The following is a 21,217-nucleotide window of genomic DNA, read 5'->3' on the forward strand; positions in this document are numbered from 1 at the left end:
CAAACTGACAGCAGGCTTAAAGCATCGGAGCGTCACAAATGAATTATATGCTTTATAAATTATTCAGCTAGAAAAAACAGATATGAAGAAAGAAAACGATGTGAGTAACTTAGAAGACAGTCTTCTCTCTTTAAGTAGAAAAATAAATTTAAAGGTAGTTGAGTAAATAAATAGAGCAAATAAATACATGAATGGCTGAATTATATTACACTGAACCTAAGTAGTCGGTGGCTTCTCTCTTCTTCTTTTTTTTGGCATGGTAAAACAAACGTCCCGTATTGATGTCGCTGCTCCTCTTTTGCTTTTTTTAAACATGGATTTCTTTAAATTGCATAGTCAGATGAATCCACACCTCGAAGCCAGGGCAGGGCCGGCGGTAACGCCACGCCTCTCACAGAGCATCTGTCTCGGAAATGGAGAACAAAAGATGGGCAGTGTGAGGGCCGCCATATAAAAAACGTTGCATTCTCTGTAAAAACTGCATGCATGTTATTTGTCGTGTGAGGCGAGCTCTGTCCCGCCCGGCGGCCCGTGGGACTGCAGGGCTGCTCTATTGTCTGTTGCGCCGTTGCAGATGTCAACAGTGTGTGTGTGTGTGTGTGTGCGTGTGTGCGTGTGTGTGTGTGTGTGTGAGTGTGTGTGTGTGTGTGAGGTCTGGATCTGCGGCAGACCGGCAGACAGTCCCTCTCCAGCCAGCAGCCAACCAGCCTGTCAGCAACACTTGCTGTTACTAAGAGCATAATGTTCAGCCTGCTGCGCCTCGCTCGGCGCCGTGGGGGGGTTCGTGGATCCTTCTCGCCGTCCTTTCTACCTTTGATTTTGTTTTTTTGTTTTTTTTTTCTCCTCCGTCCATCGTTTTGAGGCTCTCCTCGAGCCGAGTGGTGCCTTTCAGTCCGGGCAACATGCCAAAGCAAAGAGGGAAGGTTTTACCTATCGGAAAACCTCGGGTGAAACCCTGTTGCATTCTGGGTGAGAGGGGACGGTCGTGTTCGGGGGTCGGGTGAGCCGTAAACGGTGATGTCGCTTCCCAGTCTATACCACAGTGTTGTTGGCGCCCATGGCCTTCTTGTTGCGGATGCTCATGGCGTACTCCCCGCGGCTCGTGCCGTTCTCCTCCTTCCGGAGTGGTTTCCTGCGGAACAGAAAACATTTCCAGTCAGGGCGAAATTCCTGGACAGGAGCGGCGGGGCGCCGCGCTCGCCCTCGCCCTCGGCTAAAGGCCACGCCATTAAACAGAGTTTCTGAGCTGTTAACCTTCAAGCTGATTTGATTTCTGGAGCTGCTCTGGGTGGGCACGCCGCTCTCAGCCATCCTTTCTAATAAGCTCAATGTTCAAAGGTCAATTTTGCAAGGAGACGGGAGGGGAAGATGCATCGCAACACGGGGGGATAAGGCAATTACCTGCTCGGACTGGTAGATGCAATCTTCCCCTCCTAAGTAATGAGTATGTGTGGCTGTCAAAACGACTTGGGAACGGCATCAATGCATAACCTCCTGCGAAATTCCTCCCCAGCTGAAATGCTCGGTCCTTTCTGTGAGCACGGCAAAGAAAGCTGCAACCCCTGATCCCCTCGCTGCTACTTTCCCGTGAAGAGCGGTATCATTCAATGCGGCCCTTTTCATGCGCTCCTTGAAGCCTTTGTGGTTATTATATTTGTCCAGTGTACTGTGGCTTGCGCGCCGACCCCCTCAGCTGCTCTCCCCTGCTCGGGCTTATGTAAGCCGGAGACAGATCTGAATACAGTGAGTACAGTCATTGTCCCGCTCAACACTGTACAGTGCCTTCGCTGGCACACAGGAGCCTTGAGCGACATCTTAGTTCAGAGTCTCCTCGCTCTCGCGCTCTGAAAGCCGGGTCCGCCCGGACGGGCCGCCCTCCGCCCGGGCCGGGCACGGGGCCGGGCGGAGGCGCTGCGGACGGGAGGCCTTTACGGGGTGAAACGAGCCGGGCTGATCCGTCTGCACGGGCATTAATGTGAGAGGCGCCCTGCCTGGCTCCGCTTCGATTCCACCGGGTGGGTTTTGTCTGGGACAGATGGGAGTACGTTAATGACGCCAAGCAGTAAAAATAATTGAACAGTCAACTGCACCCTGGTTTCTCTCAACAATCCAAAACGCATAAAGTTTATTATCTCGGCCGTGTGAGGAACCACAAACAGCCCAGAGTCAACAAGCTGACATTCATAGAAGACAAAAAAAACCTCTTCGAGTTTCTAATTTTAAAGACTATCAATGAAATCTCTCTATATACGTGTGTGTTGCAGAGCGTCCAGGCAGTGTGTGGCTGACTGTAGTTGTGCTGCAGCTCTGAGGCTGTCGTGTGGGCGTGTGATAGTAATTAGAGATTATCGGAGAAGGAGAGGGATTAAACAAGTTCGTCCTACTCTTTCTCATACCCGGTTATATAATGTCTGTGCAGGTGTAATGCGGAGACACACACACACACACACACACACACTGCGGCTGCAGGGTTACTGTCATTTAACACCATTTGTGTAGAAATGTATTTGTAGCATATATTATTTTTTTCTGAATGAACAGTAAAAACACTCTTCTCACTCCCAAACAGCCAACTGGTGGACTTCTGCACGTCAACATTATAGATGTTTAAGAAACAGCAACAAAGAATAAGATATGTGTCTCTAAATTTATATTTTCAACATCAAAACAAACTTTATTAGACGTAATAAAAACCATTTACATTAGTTACCTGATAAAAATGCTCACAGAATGACCTCATCTGATCATTAATTACCTATAAATCTAATAATTGTATAAGTTTTAAGCTGCTCGTGTCCACGTCTGTATTATAAGACACAACAAAATAAGTGAGATAAATGTATTTTGTGCTGATGTACCTTAATATCTCCTGGAAGCCGCCTATAAGATATGTGAAAATATGCGCGGTGCATCGTTGTGCTGAGAAGATTAATTTTGGTCCATTTTTATGAGCAGACTCTTTATCGCGCACTTCATCTCCTGCAGTTTAATTACTGTGCAGAACGATAAGGGAATACCTAGAAAGCCAAACTAAAGCCAGCGAGCTCGCTTCAAAAAGAGACGCTTGAACGACGAAGGACGCCGAAATCACCCTGGAAAAACTCACAACGTCGTCACACATGTTCCAACTCAGGGATCAGGCGGATTTTAAGAGGGCAAAAAACAAAAAGACATAATAAACCAGGTAAGGAGGAAGTGACATTCAACCAGGGCTGGTTTAAGGAAAACATAAAACAACATTTTCAGGAAGGAATCTTCCAGGTTTAGGCTGTGATTTTGCTTTGAGGAGCAAAATGGAAGAAAACTGATTAAAAACATGACAGAGTTCAACAAGTTGTAGACGACGGGATGTGAGATAGTTGCTCGTTTTGTCTGCATGTTGTTTTTAATTGAGTTATTTCTGCTTAATAGCACTGAGCTGCAAACAATGATATATTCATTTTAAAGTGTTCATAAAGCTCCAGGTTTTCATTTCATGCAGATTCTGTTCTTCTTGTGGTTAAAAAGGAATAAAATGCACAAGGTCTACTTAACTTCCATCACAAGCGCGGCAGTTTTCTGTCACTTTATCCAGTTTATGTCACAGAAAATGCTTCCATCTGCTGAATGTTTTAGCTGCTGATCCGACTTTCATTGATTAAAGCAGAATGTAGTGCTTCAGGGTTTGGTCATGGGCGACTCGGTGGGCCAGTGGTTAGCACTGTCACCTCACGGTTCGATCCCGTGTGGAGATTGCATGTTCTTCCTGTCTGTGTGGGTGATCCCCGGGGCGCTCTGGTTTAATCACTGAGAGGAATGAGTGTGTATTAATGATGGTAAGAGGAATATGAGAGTCTGTGGCTGTACGCCGGCTCCATCATCCATCTTCTCTGCGGTTAATTAAAGTGCAGACAGGTGGATGGATGAATATATATTACATTAGTGAAACAATAATTGCGTGTTTTGTGCACCTGCTTCCTTTACTGCGCTATCAGAGCGAACAGAGTGGTTAAAAAAAACAAAGCAAGCAAATCAAAGCGGGACTGGATGATGTATTCATGATGGAGACGCTCACAGGCCGATCAGAGATGTTTGTTTTTCCGGAATCCTGGCAGCGTTTGTCGGAAACATCTCTTGACAGTGTGTCAGTCGAGTGAATTTACAATCAGGGCTTTTTCCTCGCGCCCTCTCTCAATATTAATTCATGAATGCGGAGCTGCCATCTCTATTTGTCAGCCGCCTCTTGCGGCGGCGGCGCCCACGCACTCGGGCCAATCAGACCTCGACACACCTGTTAGGCCGGCGTCTGGCTGCTGTCAGGCTGGAAAACGCTTCCTGTCTGGGCTGTTTGCGGCTGTCAGCCCAGCGCCCGCCACCCCTTCACCTCCTGCACTCATCAGCGCCCCGCCGGAGCCCCCGCCGGCCCCCGAGGGCCCCGGGAGCCCCCGCAGCGCCGCTTCAGCCGGACAGACACGCGCGGGACAAGTTTTGTCTGCCATCAAAATAACTCAAGCCGTCTTGGCGTGGCGGGAATCACAATCAGGACCCGAGAAACAGACACTTCTGTTCAGCCCGACACCGACTCAGCTCAGCCGCCGATCAGCAGACCATCAAAACATCATCACAGCAAAGAGTTATTGATCTATTAATATCTGTCACTGGATGACTCGTCACCATTTCTAAGTAACCCAAATCATGTATCAACACTAAAATATCAGATGTGAAAATCCAGTGTATTAGGAAGTAGATATAAAAAGAAGCAACATATTGAGAGATATTACAGGAAATCTGTATGGGGAAATGGGGAAAACAATGCATAGAGGCATACTGCTGTCTTCACATGTCTAGTATTATACTGAGCTATTCTGGCTGTATTTTCTTCTATAAGTTTAAAAAATTATAAAAATCCACAAAAAGTGGGACGCTGTGTTGAATGTATTTTTTTTTCTTTTAAAGCAAGGCATTGATTTGGAAATCTCATAAACCCTGCTGGAATATCAACATTATGTCTCACACTGCAACTGGAGCATTTCATTAAAGGGTTTTGCATCAATATGAGTTTGGTTATGGAGACACATCTCAGAAAAGTTGGGACGGAGCCACGTCTACCGTCATGTCTGACTCCTGCAGCGACCTCTCACGTCGTGGAGGATGTGAAAACCAAGAAGATTACTGAGGAAGAGTCCCTCTGAAATGCTTCTTATTTATATCCAGTCGTGTTATTGACCTGCTGCCAATCAGTCTGATCAGCTGTCAAACACTCCCTTCAGTTGTTTTTCTTTTAGGCCAATCACCTCTCCAGCATTGCACTGACTCTGTTCCAACAGTCTTGAGATATGTGGCTCTGTACATTTTCCATGAGATGGTAAAGTTTCCTAGTTTTGATGTCTGTTATCTGTAATTTGTGTTCTATTGGGAACAGATTAAGATTTAAAGACATTTGTAAATCCTTGTAGTCTGTTATTATTACTAATTTACGCGGTGTTTAAGAAAACACCAACATATACTCATGTCCAAAGTGGTGAATATTCCTTTGTTGCCACCTTAAATGTGAAGCTAATGGGTTTCGCTAAATCGTCTCCGTTTCCCCACTAACGATGTTTCCTGAAACAAACTGTAAATTTGATGGTAAAACCTTTAACTTTTAATCAAGCGCGGTGTTGAAGTCAGCGTTTCGCTCCAGTTCCAGCCTCTTCCCCCGGCTCTACTTCAAGTTTAGTACTAATGAGCTGATGCTCATGGTAAACATTAGCCTCACTTAGCATCAGCATGTTAGCGCTGCCGCTGTCAGCATGTTCGCTTGCTGAGATCTCTCTTTTACGGAGCTGCCGGTGCGGAAGCCGTTTCGTCATCCTGCAATAAAGCAGTAAAGTATGAACAAAAAGGCGCAATTAATCCCGCGTTTCACTTTTAATTGAATCCTAAGAGTCTGCTCGGGCCTTTACAGTCTCACAGCAGATTAACTGCCGCTGTGTTTTACGGCCAAGGTGTGACTGAGACGATTATTTCTGACTGCCGCATTAAACCGTGACAGGCTTCCAGGTGATAGCGGCGCAGTCTGCGTTTAATGGGGTTATGAGCTCATCGGGGGTCACGCAGGTCAACCCCACGGCTCCAGACAAACGCCATAAACAGCGCCGCCGGGCGATGACTAAGACTTCCAGAGGGACTGCGTCGGCTGGGAGGGGTGGTATGACTAAACACTCCGGGGACCGGCGCTGTCCAGGCAGGACAGATGCTGCTGGCTGCGTCCCCGTGGGAGGGGGCGCTGTCCGGCCTGGAGCTGGAAAACACAGAGCGCCGGGGGGGCTGGTGGCGCCGGGCGCACGCCGCACCGGCAGCAGCTCCAGCAGCAGCGGGGGGATTTGGGATAGACCAAAGTTGTCTCTGAGGGACGGCGGGATGGGAATTCTTCCACCCAGAATAGAAAGTCTGCGGGGAGCAGGCGATGGCGTGCGGTGAAGCTGGAGTTCACTGAATTCTTTATGGAGCTTCTGGAATATATTCCAGCCTTGCTCAGGAGAAGCGGCTCTAACTTCCAGCCATGATATCTGATCTTAGTGTGAGGCCACTGCCAAATCTCTCCATTTCAAGGTGAAAATTGTGCTTTTGATTTCTATTTCACATCTTTTATTCAATATAATTGCCGTTGTAGAAATTACTTTATGAGGTTCACACTTCCAGGTCTTCTGATGATTCCAACATGGCCGTTGGCGTTTCACTCGACCCACTCCTGCTGTCCTCCAGGGGAAAGTTTGCTTCGTGATGAAGCCACACAAAACAACAGCTCCGACCATCACGGATCAGCTGACCTTGTAAAGACGAGCTAATGGAGAAAATTGATACCCTCCCGAAGGAGGTCCGAGGAGGAGAGTCCCGGCAGACCAGCCGACCCAGATTCTGTAACACCCGGAGCCTCGGGCGCTTCCACAGCCCGTTTCAGAGAAACTATGATAACAGCTTAACAGACGACCAGTTAGTCTTTTTTAACTCCCTGCAGCTGGAGGCCGACGGTGGAGGAATTAACAAGAAGCGGTGCTAAACCTGTTGGCTATACTCAGCTTTTTGGGAGTTTCTAACAAATTAAAATATTAAAATATAAAATCAACATCTCCCAGATTTTCTTAATTGCCAACTTCTTCTCCAAGACGTTATTATAGTAGCAGGAGAGACTTCGAAGACTTGTGTGTCTAACTTGATGTTTGGATTAAAGGATTATTTTGTTCATTTTGGTGGTGAATATGATGCTACTTGCTCGGAGGGATGTGGAGGAATATATCTCCACTTCTGTTAAGTCCACGTATATCCCCTTTTATAGTGATTAAAGCTTCCTCACGATGAAACCACATCAATAATCCTATCAGCGGGTCTTTTAAAACCCAGGCGAAATGAGGCTTTACTTACATTTAGCAGAGCGATACACATAATGTTGCCTCGTCTCAAGTGGCAATTTCTGCTGAACGCTCTATTTTTTTTCTCAATAAAACATATTATTGAGATTTGTGGAGAATTTGTGGAGCCTGTAAAATGACAGCGTCACGTGAAGCACTGCAAAACTATTAAACACTAATGGATCTGTATTGGAAACAATACAAAGAAATTGAGATTAAAGTAAAAGAACTGATTTTATTTGAGGGTCAATTTAGCAAAGCTTCCAGTGTTTTGACTGGATTCAGAGGGAATATATATTGCGTCTGCCGCAGTGTTTCTGTCTCAGTCGTTCATACCTGCCACTAGAAGGGCAACAGGTACAAAAGCACCGATCCGTCCAGGTGATCGCTCGTCTGCTCTGCTGCGAAATCCGCCCTGACACGGGTGATCTACGGCCCGCTGGAAGCCGCTCCGGCCCTCATCATTCCTCCCGGGATGTAATCTGCAGTCAGACTGACCACGTCGCTCCGGGCCGCCGCTCGGGGCAGAGCGCCGGGGCCCCAAGCCGACCTCTGCCCGGGCCGTCAATAATAGATGCCCTGCTGTTGACACATGGCAGGTGGCAACACAACACTTCACAGGTTGGATGAATATTTCATATCAAAGCTGTGCAATCACAGCGCACGTTCCTTTTTGAAGTTTGGGGAATGGATCATGGCGAAAAATTGGGACATGTGTTGAGCTGTTTACAATTACTCCAGCCATCTGGAAACGAGAGTCACACACTATGGTTCAAAGAAGGAGTATTAAAAACAGACTGTGGATGTCTGTCGACAGTTTTGATGCTGCCAGTTTAGCAAATTTGAAAATAAAGAGGAGGAGATGAATAATGTGTCACTAAGTCTTGGATTTGAAATCTGTTTTTTTTTAGCATTTTGGATGTTTTGTATAACCCGCTGGACGGGACCAGCTGTGCTGCATTATCCGTCTTTAGACAAGCCTCCCGGAGCGGAGCGTGATTGGGAAAAGCATCTCGCTTCATTAGCGGGTTGCTGTGGGTTTTATTTGTTTTGGCTCCTTGGCCGGCTGACAGCCCGGACTGCAGCATCACGTCTTTTGCTCGGGATGGCACAGCAACACTGAAGCGCAGCGTGTGTCTGAATCCTCTCCTCGCTCCGCTCTGCTCTGCTTCGCACACACCAGCCTCCCCGACGCTCCGGACTCTGAATAGAACTGTATGGAAGTGTGTGTTTTGCTCCTCTTCCTCCTCTCTGCGGTCCCATGTGCTTCTGACAGATGACTGGCAGACAAAGATTATAAAAAAACAGCGAAAGGCCAGGAGGGCTGGGACCTGCAGAGCGAGCCGCTCCGCTGTCTGTGGAGCTCAGGCTCTGGCCCTCGGCCAGCTGATTTTCACTGGGAAAGCCCGGAGCACGGAGGGGCTGGAAGGGCTATATATAACTGTGTTTTTCTCACTGACAGATCCTCTCTCACATTGTTATTGACTAAGATGCTCAATTACTGCCTCTGCTTGCTTTGGTAGACAACACTTTATCTGCCCTTCACGTTGTGTTGTTTCCTCTGCCTTCCTCGCCGGAGCGATGGATCATTAGAGCGTCCGTGACAAATGTTAAAGGAGTCACTATTTCTTTCCTTTTTTTTTCTTTTCTTTTCTTTTCTTTTCTTGGACCGCTGCTCTCCTACTGGCTGGTGACTAATGAATGTCTAATGAGCCCAGTCTGGACCTGTGCATCTTCCTCCCCTCATTCGGAGTGGAGGGCAGCTCGCCGTGGCACTAAAGTCTGCAGTCTCCAGCCCACAGAGCTTCAGGACACGACCTGCTTGCATGTATAAAAGATGTGGCCTGCGACTGAATGACTGCGCAAATTAATTCATAAATAATGACTTGGGTTTGGGGCTAGAGCCTGTATTGCAACAACACTTTCTACCACTGCTGCATTAAAAAAGGTGCCCCTTGGCTACACAGGGGGCTGGAGAATTGCCATAATGAATTCCTGAGCCAACCACCCATTACTTCCGCTGCCTGACTTTGCCTATTTGTTGTTTAAAGAAAGGAGGAATAGAGTTCTGCTGAGGAAAGCCATATCTGGCATGCAGGCTTAATATAGCTCCATAAATATAACAAAGTGTGATACTAAATCTATTTAAATGCATATAAATAAGGCATCGAAGCAGCTGCCTAATTTGGCGCGCGGCGTGTAAATATGCCAACATGATGTATGTACGTATGTAAAGACGCGGCGTGCGCTAATGCGCTGCGCGGGCTCGGCACGCCGCAGACACGGGGTGCGTGCTCGCTAAATGTCTGCCAACATTTACGTGGATGTCAGAGTGCATGTGTGACACCACGCAGCCTGAATGTCACAAAGAGAATTGGGTCTGGTTGTGCTCCAGGCTACAGCCTCACGCAGCCTCTCCTCTAATAAGCCAAATGGGGGGAAATGCTGCAACAGCAGTGTCTTGGGATTCCTCTGCCTCCCTCCTGCTTTTACATTCATGAATCCAGCTGCCACTCTGGTGAGCCTCAGACACTTATGTAAATTAAAAATCAGCACAGTATTGTGAAGTCATGCTGCACTTCCAATAAATTAATTGATAGGTTGAGATGCATCTGCGTGACTCAGGGCACTGGATCCTCCGCCCTGACATTTACAACCCCTCCTATTACCTGACCCCTGACCTCGGCGTGACCCAGAAAGGTGGTGACAGGGTCATCTTAGCCTCCCGCATGACTCTAACACGAAAGAAATAGACTCCCGGCGGGTCGAATTACCTGTGATAAAGCGGCGCGGCGTGCCAGTGACAGATTTCTATTTCAATATGTCATTAGTTTAAAATATTTCAGGGCCACTTGAGAACCGGAATCTCACTTAAATATTATGAGAGCAGAATAAAAATGAGAGGAGCGACATCTGACCTCTTGATGGCCTTGTAGCAGATGATGACGGCTGAGAGGAGGAGGACGACCGAGGCGCAGCCCACCGTTCCCAGCACTATAATGTCCATCTCCATCCACCAGGGCCTCAACAAGGGCACCATGGGCTCCGCCACTGCGAGAGAGGGGGGGAGACAAACACAGCATGTCAACACGAAGCCAGGGGAGAAGTCCCGCCCGACGACTGGAGTCCTGTTCCTGGATGCTCAGTGAGCGGCTCCGCTCTTACACAACGCCACGGAGCGGCACGGAGGTGGTTTTCTTCCCGGCTCGGGGGAGTCGGGATGCGGCCGTGTCCTCGCCCGTTCTGTGGGTCTTAGGTTCAACGTTCAGAGATATCCAAGCCGACACCATGAATCATTTAAGGTCCCGTCAGCCCGTCCTCACACCAGCACTCGTGTCCACACCAATTACCGCTGCAGGAACCGTCCTGCTCGTCTCCACATCAGATCTGTGGAGCAGGACCACTCACCAGGAATGTTGTATAACATTATGTGCATCAGCAACTTCGTGTCTGTAATGCAGAACTTCTCTCCTCTCCCTCTTTTTTTTTTTTTTTTTTTGCAGCAAACTAGGCTCTTCCACCATCCACAAATCAGTTTAGTCATGTGCATATCTAAGCACGCGTCTATCCGCGGACGCACGTTTGTTCCAGCTTCATGCTCCGGAGAAAATACTCCGTCCTGTATATGCAGCGGCACACTCATAACTCCTGCATGTAGTGATGTGTTGTTATGAATGGGAGGAAGGCTCGGCGCCATAGCAACAAATACGCCTTAGTAATGCCGTGGACTATTTTCCAACACAGCACATTCCGACGGAGCAAATAAGAAGGCCCGGCTCTCCCCGGTGCAGCGCACCACCTCATAAGTCACTATGAATTTGAAAGCTCCTCTCAGCCAAACTTCCATTTTAATCCTGCGTTTTGTCACCGGCTGTGGGATTTAATTCAGTCAGTGGTAAGGATCTACTTTATTGTGATAAAGCAGGCTCCTCTAAAGGGGCCTCAGATTTCATTTTTAGCACACGGACGCCAACTTTAAAGTGCTGATTTTCTCATTTTTACAGACTTTTAGGAGCGAGATAAGATCTCAGCCATTGTCCCAGTTTCTCCATGTTATCATGCATATTCATTACGTGTTTAAAGACCACAGTTGAAAGCCACATTTTAGCTCGACGAGCCTTTTGCAAATTGGGCTACAGAAGGAAAATCAACATAATTATGCGTCTCCATAGATTCAATTGAGAACTGCAGGATTTAAATGGATTATTCATGGGAACTCCGCCCTCTGAAAACATTTCGGTGTAAAGTTAGGAAGGAGTAAAAACGAGCCCGCTTATCATATTTATCGAGGCGTGCTGCTGTGTCTGGAGGCGTCAGACCTTGTAGCTGCAGCGCAGAGACTTCTCATGGATTCTTGGTAGTAATTGGGCACTCGAGCCCTCCCTCCATTAGCTTACAGTCAGATGGTCCTGGCAGCATTCATGCAGTGACCTTGACAACCGCCCCAGAAGGGTCTATAACTCTGGCTTCACAGTTCACCCACACGGTGAGTCAGGGGAAAGAGGCAGGTCCATCTGCATTGACCACACTGGGACCGATTGATTAAAGCCCTCCCGCCGCTTGTTGATGGAGCACTTCTCTGTACTCACGGTAGTAGCGGCTCGGGGTGAGTGATTCTAAAGAGCGGCAGTAACAGCGGCGAATGGCTGCATCATCAGCAGAGCCTGTCCCATATTTCAGCGCCGCTGTTCATTAAGGTGCTCGAGACGACGTACAAATCATATCAACTTTCAGCAAGCAGGCCCCGTGATATACGTGTGCCTATCCGTCAGTGGAATCACCATCCGAGAGGAGAAAGTGTGTGTGTGTGTGTGTGTGTGTGTGTGTGTGTGTGTGTGTGTGTGTGTGTGTGTGTGAGGAGGGGAAGAGCTGCCACAACAGGCCGCAGATCAACACAGATATTCGCGCTTTGCTGTATGCAAGCATTAACACACTTCCACACTTACTGCCGCCAGCTCCACTTCAAAACCAAGCTGGAGCTGCGAGGCTGGTTCATTAGCCCATTATCTGGATCAAGTTAAAGCTAATTTAATTAACTCATCTGTGTTTTAATCAGGGGTCCTCCGGGGGGGAAACCCTGCCGCTGAACCACTGAGCCTGGCAGCCCAGCAGGCATGGATTTCACGAGCAGCTGGGTACTCCCCAAGGTCAGGCCCGGCATAAATTAGCCCTGTGTTCAGCTGTCAACATCCTGCTGGCTCCCATCACACGCACAGATGCGCACGTGCAAGACTGCATCCGCTGCACGGGGCGCTCGCACCCAAACCTCAGGGGGGTCCGCGGCGTCGCTTCCGTGGAAACACTTGACGTCAAAACGGTTTGGTCCAAACCGGCCGGCTGCTTGACACCTGCGTCTGGCTGGGACGGGGACTCGGGGGGTGGGGGGGGGGAGACGGGTGAGGGGGCCGGGGGCCTTACCTGTGGTGCCCAGTAGCCGCGGGGGAGGCGGGGGAGGCGGCGGTGGAGGCAGGGGGGGATATCTTCTACAGTGACATGCCAACTGGCACTGTTCACTAACTTTCTCCGCCACAGTCCGTGAGCATGACCTCTGGAGCTGTCCCTTATGGGGAGAGAGAGAGGCAGAGAGAGGGAGAGAGAGAGAGAGAGAGAGAGCGGTATTGAAATGACTGAGGCTCTGTCCTTCAGCGCATTACTCAGAAGTACCATCAGCACAACGCCGCCGCGCTGCACAAATGGAGATGCTTCAACACTCAGCGGCAGGCAGCCTCTTGGATCTCCTCTCAGCCTTCTCTTCACGCCGCCGCTCCGCTGCTGTTGTCACTGGGGCTGCTGTGTGTGTAGTAAATGCAGAATAGTATCACGTCGATGGCTGCAGCCCGCTCCCTGTAAGAAAACCACCCACCAGCAGAGTGGGCAGCAGGCTGCCCCGAGGAGTGTGCGTGGGTGGACTTGGAAACTCAAGCGGATCACATTACACATGAACCCTGGCAACGCTGCGTGCGTGTGAACAACAGCTCACCACTATCTGTAGGCAGCAGCGCGGGGCAGAGGTTAGAATACTCATCACTAACATATGCCTGCTGCAGGGATCCTGGTGGGATAACTCAATGTTGTGATCATAAAAACACAGTTGGCTTCTCCATGTTCCCACTACAAGGGAGCTGACAGTCTGTGCGAGTGTGTGTGTGTAAAAAAAAAAAAAAAAAAAAAAAAAAAAAAATCCTCATGCTTGACAGAAAACTCTGCACATGCATGTCTGCTGGCAGCTTTATTCATCCTGAACGCAGGTGCGTCCTGGAGTGGCACTGACCCAAAACATCTGCTGCAAACACACAGCAGCGAGGTGCGATGCGTGGATTCATGCACCTCAGCGAGCACTCAAGTTCCAGTTAGATCAAAAAAACACACACACACACACAACAACAATGCAATCAGTTCAGCAAAATCCCCTGTCAAGTTGCAGCGGCGCATGCATCGGAAAGTGTGTCTTACCTGGCATGAGAGTAAAAACAGTGAGAGAAGGCAGTGACCGAAGAAAAAAGGCCAGAAACTTAAAGTAAATGGCATTAGATCTTGGACCAGCATTCCTCTGGCGCTGTTCTCGAAGACACTAGGCAGCGTTTCCAACAAATGAATGCAGTATACATAGGCTTGAAGTGTTTGGGAGCGAACCATCCACCCTATCCAGTTCAGCGCCGACGTGTGTGACAGGCGTCTCCAGAAATAGTTTATGCCACAATCATTTTCCTCTTGAAATCCCCTTGTCGATCGCATAGGACAGGCGAGCCGGCGGGAGGAGCAGCGAATCTCGATCATTCACATCTCCAAAGTAGTTTTTTGTTTATCTCTTCCTCTCCTTCTTTCTTTCTTTCTTTCTTCCTCTCCCTCTCCCTCGCCTGGCGCTCGGATAAGCGACCTGAATCACGGCGCTGCTCCGCGCAGTGTGAGGGCGGCGATGGCCCGGACCTTACATCCCTCCCCGGCTGCGAGCAGGAGCGCAAATGGGCCACTCAAGCCATGGAAGTTGAAGGAGGAAAAAAAAAAAAAAAAAAAAAAAAAGAAAAAAGAAAGAAAGAAAGAAAAAAGAAAAAAGAAACCCAGCGCAGAGAGAGAGATCCTCAGGATAATCGCGTGGCAGGATTCCTCGCAATAGCATCACACATCCCTCAACTTATCTGGGCTGAATTACTGTATGGGCGAGTCCGGAGGGCAGATGCATCCCCCCCCCCACCTCCACCCCCACCTCCACCTCCACCTCCACCTCCCCGGAGCCAAAAACACAGCGGCTGTTTTAGCACTTGATGCAGCAGCAGCGGCGGCGGCAGCGGAGCTCACATCAGCTCATCCTGACAGCATCTCCAAAAGTCCCCCCAAAACAGCGAGGGGAGGGCGGGAGGAGGAGGAGAGGAGGAGGAGGAGGAGGAGGAGGAGGAGGAGGAGGAGGAGGGGGCGTCCGTAATGCCAGCCAGCGTTTGTTTGTTTATGTTTGTGCTGGATTTCTTTTTTTTTTTTTTATTCCTATCATCATCCTAGTGAGAGTAGCGTGGAGGCGAGGCTGTTAGAATGAGGCGAATTAAAGTCAAGTGGAGGGGGGGGGGGGGGGGGGGGGGGGGGGGGGGCAAGACGCCCACCGACTGAAAACACGGCCGTGCTCATGTTTGATGCGCTGCGCTGCCCGCGAGAAGAAGAAGAAGAAGAAGAAGAAGAAGAAGAAGAAGAAGAAGAAGAAGAAGAAGAAGAAGAAGAAGAAGAAGAGGCACTCTGCGCTCCTCCAGCGTCCCAAAGTAGGCTGGGATAAACACCACTGATGTAACCTGGCACTTTACCGCCGAGCCCCGCGCGCGCGACACCGCCGACAATTAGAACGTTTTGCTTTTCAACCTGAAACTCACTCGCGCGCGCGCCCCGCTCGTGACTGCGTGCGTGCGCGCCCAGACCGCGAGCCGAGGTACTCCGGGAGAGGTGCCGCTGTGGGGCAGAGAGCGCAGAGAGGAGCCAGACAACAATGAGGAGTTTTTAAGAGCGGAGTTGCATAATGTTGTTGGTGGTCTTCTTCAGCAGGCACAGTTATGAAATGACCCCAGAGCCCACTGTTGTGTGCGTGCGTGCGTGCTGCCAGAGAGCCAACGTGACATGCACGGTGATCGACAGCAGCGAGGAAACCTTTATGCTTGGTAACATAAAAAAAAAAAAAAAAAAGAAAGAAAGAAAACACACAGTCAAAGCAGGAGCCATATTTTTTGGGACTGTGATAAACTGACTAACTTGGCAGTTTACTTTCAGCTGCTCTGAACACTAACCGGTCTGAGCTGCTTTACACCTGCAGTTATCAGTCATAACTTCATTTTTCTAAAGTGTTAAAATGTGTTTCTGCTTTTTAAATGTTTAGAAAGTGGGTTTACTCAGAGTTATGGACACAACAACCACCTGGTCACACAGTGAAGTATCCTTCCATCCCGGAGAGTTGCTCCATCCATCCATCCATCTCAAGTTCTCCACTCTCATGTCTGTTTTTCCACTAAAAAACCCACACGTGCACAGGGAGAACATGCAAACTGTGCACAGATAGGCCCCAAAACTCTGCCCATGAGACGGGAGTCACACCTACAACCCTACTGTTCAGCCCCAGAGCAAGCTACGGTAGTTTAACGTTCACTCCCAGTCATCTGTGCCACTGTGTACACAGACATTTATCTTCCCAAAACCTCTTGAAGAGGTTTATGCTCGAACCCGGAGACGTCGGCTGTGTCTTCTCTGCCGCTGAGCCCCGCGTGTCTCTCTCATCGCTTATTCATGTTTCATAAATCTACAATCCTCCTTTGTATCCATGTGACTTGTCTTGTGTTTGAAAGAACTGCTCGTGGTTTAAATCACAGAAAGTGACAGCCGATTGTGTCGCAGCCTGCTTATTCCAAATAGCACAAATAACATCTAAGCTGACTATTCAAACAACTTTGGATAAAGATCAGTGGATTCAGCTTGGAGCCCTAGAGCTCTTTGTTGTGGCTGTGCGTTTATCACATGTCTTGCCTGTCAAAAAGCTCTTCCCAGGGAGTGATGGGGCGGGCTCGTACAAAGAGCCGAGGATGACTTCTGAAGCTGTGAAGCTGCATGTGCACATACAGTACAATACAGTGCAGCTTTTTTCTTTTTTTAAAGGTACAATGAACCTGGAATTGGCATACACAGTCTGCCCAGAGGTTCAGCCTGTCCATCCTCTGCTCCAGTCTGTCCCGGCATCGATTATCTGACAAGAGCAAAGCACTACATCCTGCTGTTTCCTTCCTGCTCGCTCACCTCATTCCAACAACCAGCAGTCGGCCACAACATACATCACGGCCTTTTAAACTCAGATAAGGAAACCTCTTAATGTAATTACTGTGGTCTTTCGGCAATATTATTCCTGCCAAGGTACTTAATCTGCATCTCTGTAAGGAAACACAACCCCAAAATACCATTTACTTCACTCCCAAAATAGCTCTTAAAACCCTCAGCCGCTGAGGGGATATTAATGTTCAGATTAGCTCAGTGCATTTGTCTTGACAATGTGTGTGTTTGTCCTTTATTGTGTCAGTGTGTTTGTGTATTAATGCACATGTATGCACGCTGGGCTCAGTGGAGGTAGATTGCCATCTAGTGGAGAAGGAGGGCAACACATGACTGTCAGGTGCACCTCAACACATGATGCTTTGTGTAGTGGTTTGCACGCCAGCCTCACAGGGAGGAAACCCCTGGTTTGAGTCCAGATTTAGGGTGTTTCTTCTTGTATGTGGACATTGATGCGAGCTACTATGTGAAACTATAAGTCAATGATTTTTGCATACAAACAGAATTGTCCACCAAAATGTCCCACATTAACATGAATCGGTATGTTTGAGCAGCATCACCTCAACATCCGCAGCAGATGAACGCGGATAAAAGCTCTGGAATAAACCCACATTGTGATACACTCATAAATAACATGAAGAGATGCCTTCTGCTCTGAACCAGCTGAGATTGTTGGGATAAGGTCACACCCACGAGCAGATAAACCCACTGGCTTCATTTCATTTGCAAATGACTGGGATCATCTGCAGCAGACCCTGAAACTTCCTACATTCATCCTCACAAATATCATACAACCAGTAATAAAGGCTCACCGCCCTCACCTTTAGCTGTTTCTTAATATTTATCACTGTAAATACTACTGTCTGCTGCACTATTGGATGAATGTATTGGTTTCTATGTTTTTCATTGTGTTCATCATGAGAACTGTTACATGGCCAAAGAAAATAAACATAAAGCTTGTTATCAAGCATCAGTTGTCTTGAATCATTTGCATGTGTTGTGTATCACATTTGATTTTCCCACTGGTCTCTTTAACTTTGGGAATCATTTGCTCCCATATCATGTGTGCTGGTCCTTCTCTGATATTTCCCCTGTTGTTCTAATTCTCATTTGGCTTTGTTCCATTACAGAGAGCCATTAATTTCTTGAATCTGCGAACTCCGGTGCTATCCTGTAGTTATATAGCTATCAACTTGATTTATGGTGTTGCCTTCTTCATTTTTTTTTTCATTTCCTTTCACCCTTTCTCTTTTTTTAATCTGTCAGTATCTGGTCTGTTGGTTGTATTGCTGTACAGCTTATCCCTCCACAACCCCAGGGATTTATAGGCTGGCAACATTCAGCAGAGGTGATCAAAAAAGTGTTCTTCCTGAAGCAATTCAAGAGAAAAGAAAGTGCTGTTTTTGTCAAACATGTGTGATTGATGGTTTTACTTTTGACAGTTTATGCAGAAGAAATACAAACACAGTGAGATTTCAGTTACGACGAGGCTCCACTGAACCAATTTCTGCCAGTAATGTCAAGAATAAAGTTTGTTTGAGCTGTTCTCATCACATTGCTGACCTGAGCCAACCTCTGCAGAGAGCAGTTTGCATGCAGAGCACTCCGCTGTACATTTTGGGTGCTAAAGGAGCAGTCAGTGTTTGTTTCTGTCTCCCTGTGATGGATTGTCGGTGCACACACACAGGCGGAAATCACCGAGGGGGCAGAGATTTCTGCCACATCCTCCCCATTCAGATAGATAAGTGCCCGTCCAATACATCATGAGCGAAGCCCACAGAACCTGAATCTTAATGAAATCTTCTGTTTATTGACGGCGGATTGTCCAATCCTCCTGCATGCTCAGATAAATTAAATATGTACATATTGAAATGAGTGGAATCTGCCATCCAGATGTCTAAAATGAGAGACAAACACGCCGTCTCCCGCCGCCTATCATTTATGAATGTGCTTCCTCTGTTTCCTTCTCATTCTGCCTCACTTCAAAAGCACAGGAGTGGGGTGACAGGCCCGGGGAGGGGGAGCCCCATTGTTAATTGGCCTTTTCAGATGAACAGAGAGGTGAAGGGAGGAAGAGGAGAGGAGGACAATGAGGTCCCATTGCCTCTCCACAACAAGAGGGCTGCGTCTCCTGAAAAGATGGACCAGCCCGAGCACACATAGACCTGCAGGGGTGTCCTCGCACAACCCCAAAGTCAGTGAATGAGGCAATCAATCATGGAGCCTCCACTTCCCTCAGAATAAATGGTCTGTGGCCTCCAAGTAGACTGCAGATCATTTAAAAAAAAAAAAAAAAAAAAAAAAAAAAAACTCTCTCCCGGTGTAATACTAGTTCAGGGTGTGAGGAATGAGGTATTACTTACCAGACAAACTGTTTCCTCACATCTCATTCCTCTGCTGCTGTGGTTCAGTGGGACGATAGGTGCTCTTTTTTTTTTTTTTTTCCACTTCAATAAGGGGATGAAGCTCAATTAGCATTTCACAAGTCCCATTTTCCTCCTCTATTGCAACCTTCCCCGCGGAGCCCATGCTTTCTCCGGGGGATTGTCCTGTTTTGGGCCCTTGTTGCCGTTGGCAGGGTGACAGTATTCGAGTGTGCAAACTTGTGCTATTGTCCGCAGGCCAGAGGGAGCCATGGAGACCCCATAATATGACACAGGAAAATGTTTGCTGATGGCAATTCTATGGGCTTTGTCCGACTCTTTCTCCTTCATGACGACTCGATTTAAGTCTCTAAATGTTTGACTACAAATGCAGGAGTGCTATCCAGCTCCTTTTCCTTTGTCCCGCGAGGTTTGAATGAGTAATTCAGCCTTTGTGTCGCTCGATTGAGGGGGCAAACAGAAAGACAAGATTCTTGAGCGTTCAAGCCCCTTTCCATGGTTATGCACTCTTTAGATCCCCCCTCACCAAATCCTACAGCTGACATCACTCTCCTGCGGGGAATTTGTGTTTTTTAAAAAAACTCCTCTTCCACCTCTCTGATATTAACATTTTCAAGAGAATTAATGCTCATTGGATGTATGCGCACCTGTTTTTCTCTTTTTTTTTAATGCATGTGGTCTGTGGGCAAAAAAAAATATGGTCGTCTCGGAGAAATATCGCATCCCCTCAGCGGCTTTTTCCAGATCTCCATGACAACAATTTGCAATGGTGAAGAATTTGATACCAGGGCGCTTGGAGGCTGATTGGGGTGCTTTGTGAGGGGCCTGGGGTCGCTGATTGGTTCAAGGGAAGCACCATAACTACAAGGAGTTTATATTCATTCAACTTGTTGAAGTGCTCGTACTGCAGCCTGGAGAGAAGTTTGCACTTGGACCGTGGCTGCAAGGAAACCGCGTTTCATCCAGCAAGTGGTGAGTAAAGGGTTATTCCCTAAAGCGCGCAATTACGCAAAAAGCTGAATGTCTTTTCTCGTTCTTCCCTCAGATCTTGGAGGTGGATTCTAACATGGACTGATTTTTTTTTTTTTTAATAAAAAGTTTTGGCAAAAAAAATGGCTAATGCAGACAGCGAAGTCAAAACTTTGCTCAACTTTGTAAATCTGGCTTCCAGCGACATCAAGGCGGCCCTGGACAAGTCCGCGCCGTGCAGACGCTCCGTGGATCACAGGAAATACCTGCAGAAACAGCTGAAGCGCTTTTCTCAGAAGTACTCCAGAGGTCCCCGGTGCCACACGCACAGGTCTGCGGAGTACAGGTGCTCCAAGCAGCCGGCGGGGGCCGCGCACCAGAGCGCGGACGTGTCGGAGCAGGCCGCCTCCGCCGCGCAGGACGCGCAGGGTGCGGGGGACGCGGTGGAGCAGGTGCCCATGAGAAAGCGCCAGCTCCCGGCCTCCTTCTGGGAGGAACCCAAGCTGATCCAAACCAAGAGGGATCACGCGTTCTTGGGACTGAAGAGGAGCCCCGCGGCTCCGTCCGCGGGCGCCGACAACGAGAAGAGCAGAAGGAGTCACGAGGACGACGCCAAGGCCGCGATGTGCGCGTCCGGTCGGCGCAGCTCTGCGGAGAAGGAGGCTCTGAAACTGGACCTGACCTCCCACCACTGCGTGAGCGTGTGTGGCTGCTGCCCCTTCCAGTTCCACGGACACCAGGTCTTCCACAGCCACATTGTGGTCCCGCACCCGCCCTGCGTGGGGCTGTGGAGCAAGGCAGCAGGGACCGAGACAGAGCGGCCCGAGCATCCCTATGGACCCAAAATTCACACGCACGTCGTGGTCAAACCCATCCCCACCAAGCCCACGGCCCAGTCCCCCATCTTCAGCGTGTTTGGATTCATTTAAACTAATGAACCCGCCACAGGAAGCTGTGAAAGAGGGGGCTCGTGACTTTCTCTTCCTCCTTCAGCGTTTAAAACCCGAGACACTTTCTCAAGCACTTAATGGGATGCTTCATCTATTTTTGTTCTTTAAAGCTAAGGGACTAAATTGCACTTGCTGAATAATTTCATCAGCCTCACTTTCATGCCAGTCTTGTGGCTCCTATCTGAGAATTAACAGTAAGTTTAAAAGCTTCTACTTTTAGTTGTCTACAGAGATTGACTGTTCTTTTTTTGAGTAC

The 21,217-nt window shown here is 48.4% G+C and overlaps 2 protein-coding genes across 2 annotated transcripts; one reads left to right on the forward strand and one right to left on the reverse strand.

Annotated features, from left to right (window-relative positions):
* Nucleotides 1-1,012: 1,012 nt before the first annotated feature.
* On the reverse strand, nt 1,013-14,170 carry prima1 (proline rich membrane anchor 1). The gene is made up of 4 exons (XM_030117119.1): nt 13,824-14,170; nt 12,789-12,930; nt 10,289-10,421; nt 1,013-1,132 (listed from the first exon to the last, which is right to left on the reverse strand). The coding sequence occupies exons 1-4, from the start codon at nt 14,145-14,147 to the stop codon at nt 1,033-1,035; spliced, it is 699 nt and encodes a 232-aa protein (XP_029972979.1). The 5' UTR covers nt 14,148-14,170; the 3' UTR covers nt 1,013-1,032.
* Nucleotides 14,171-20,132: 5,962 nt separating this feature from the next.
* Nucleotides 20,133-20,994, forward strand: LOC115406862 (protein FAM181A-like). Its single transcript, XM_030117118.1, has one exon. It carries the CDS (start codon nt 20,155-20,157, stop codon nt 20,938-20,940), a length of 786 nt encoding a protein of 261 aa, XP_029972978.1. The 5' UTR covers nt 20,133-20,154; the 3' UTR covers nt 20,941-20,994.
* Nucleotides 20,995-21,217: the final 223 nt, after the last annotated feature.

This window comes from Salarias fasciatus, chromosome 19 (genome assembly GCF_902148845.1).
Source record: "Salarias fasciatus chromosome 19, fSalaFa1.1, whole genome shotgun sequence".
NCBI classification, from domain to species: Eukaryota; Metazoa; Chordata; class Actinopteri; order Blenniiformes; family Blenniidae; genus Salarias; species Salarias fasciatus.

What these genes read in the sequence shown, in the direction of transcription:
- prima1 (XM_030117119.1), bottom strand. Translation starts at nt 14,147, where the DNA reads ATGATCGAGATTCGCTGCTCCTCCCGCCGGCTCGCCTGTCCTATGCGA. An exon ending in TGTTTTTACTCTCATGCCAG is followed by an intron (nt 12,931 to 13,823) that starts GTAAGACACACT and finishes TCTCCCCATAAG; the next exon opens with GGACAGCTCCAGAGGTCATG. An exon ending in TGCTACAAGGCCATCAAGAG is followed by an intron (nt 1,133 to 10,288) that starts GTCAGATGTCGC and finishes TCTGTTCCGCAG; the next exon opens with GAAACCACTCCGGAAGGAGG.
- LOC115406862 (XM_030117118.1), top strand. Translation starts at nt 20,155, where the DNA reads ATGGCTAATGCAGACAGCGAAGTCAAAACTTTGCTCAACTTTGTAAAT.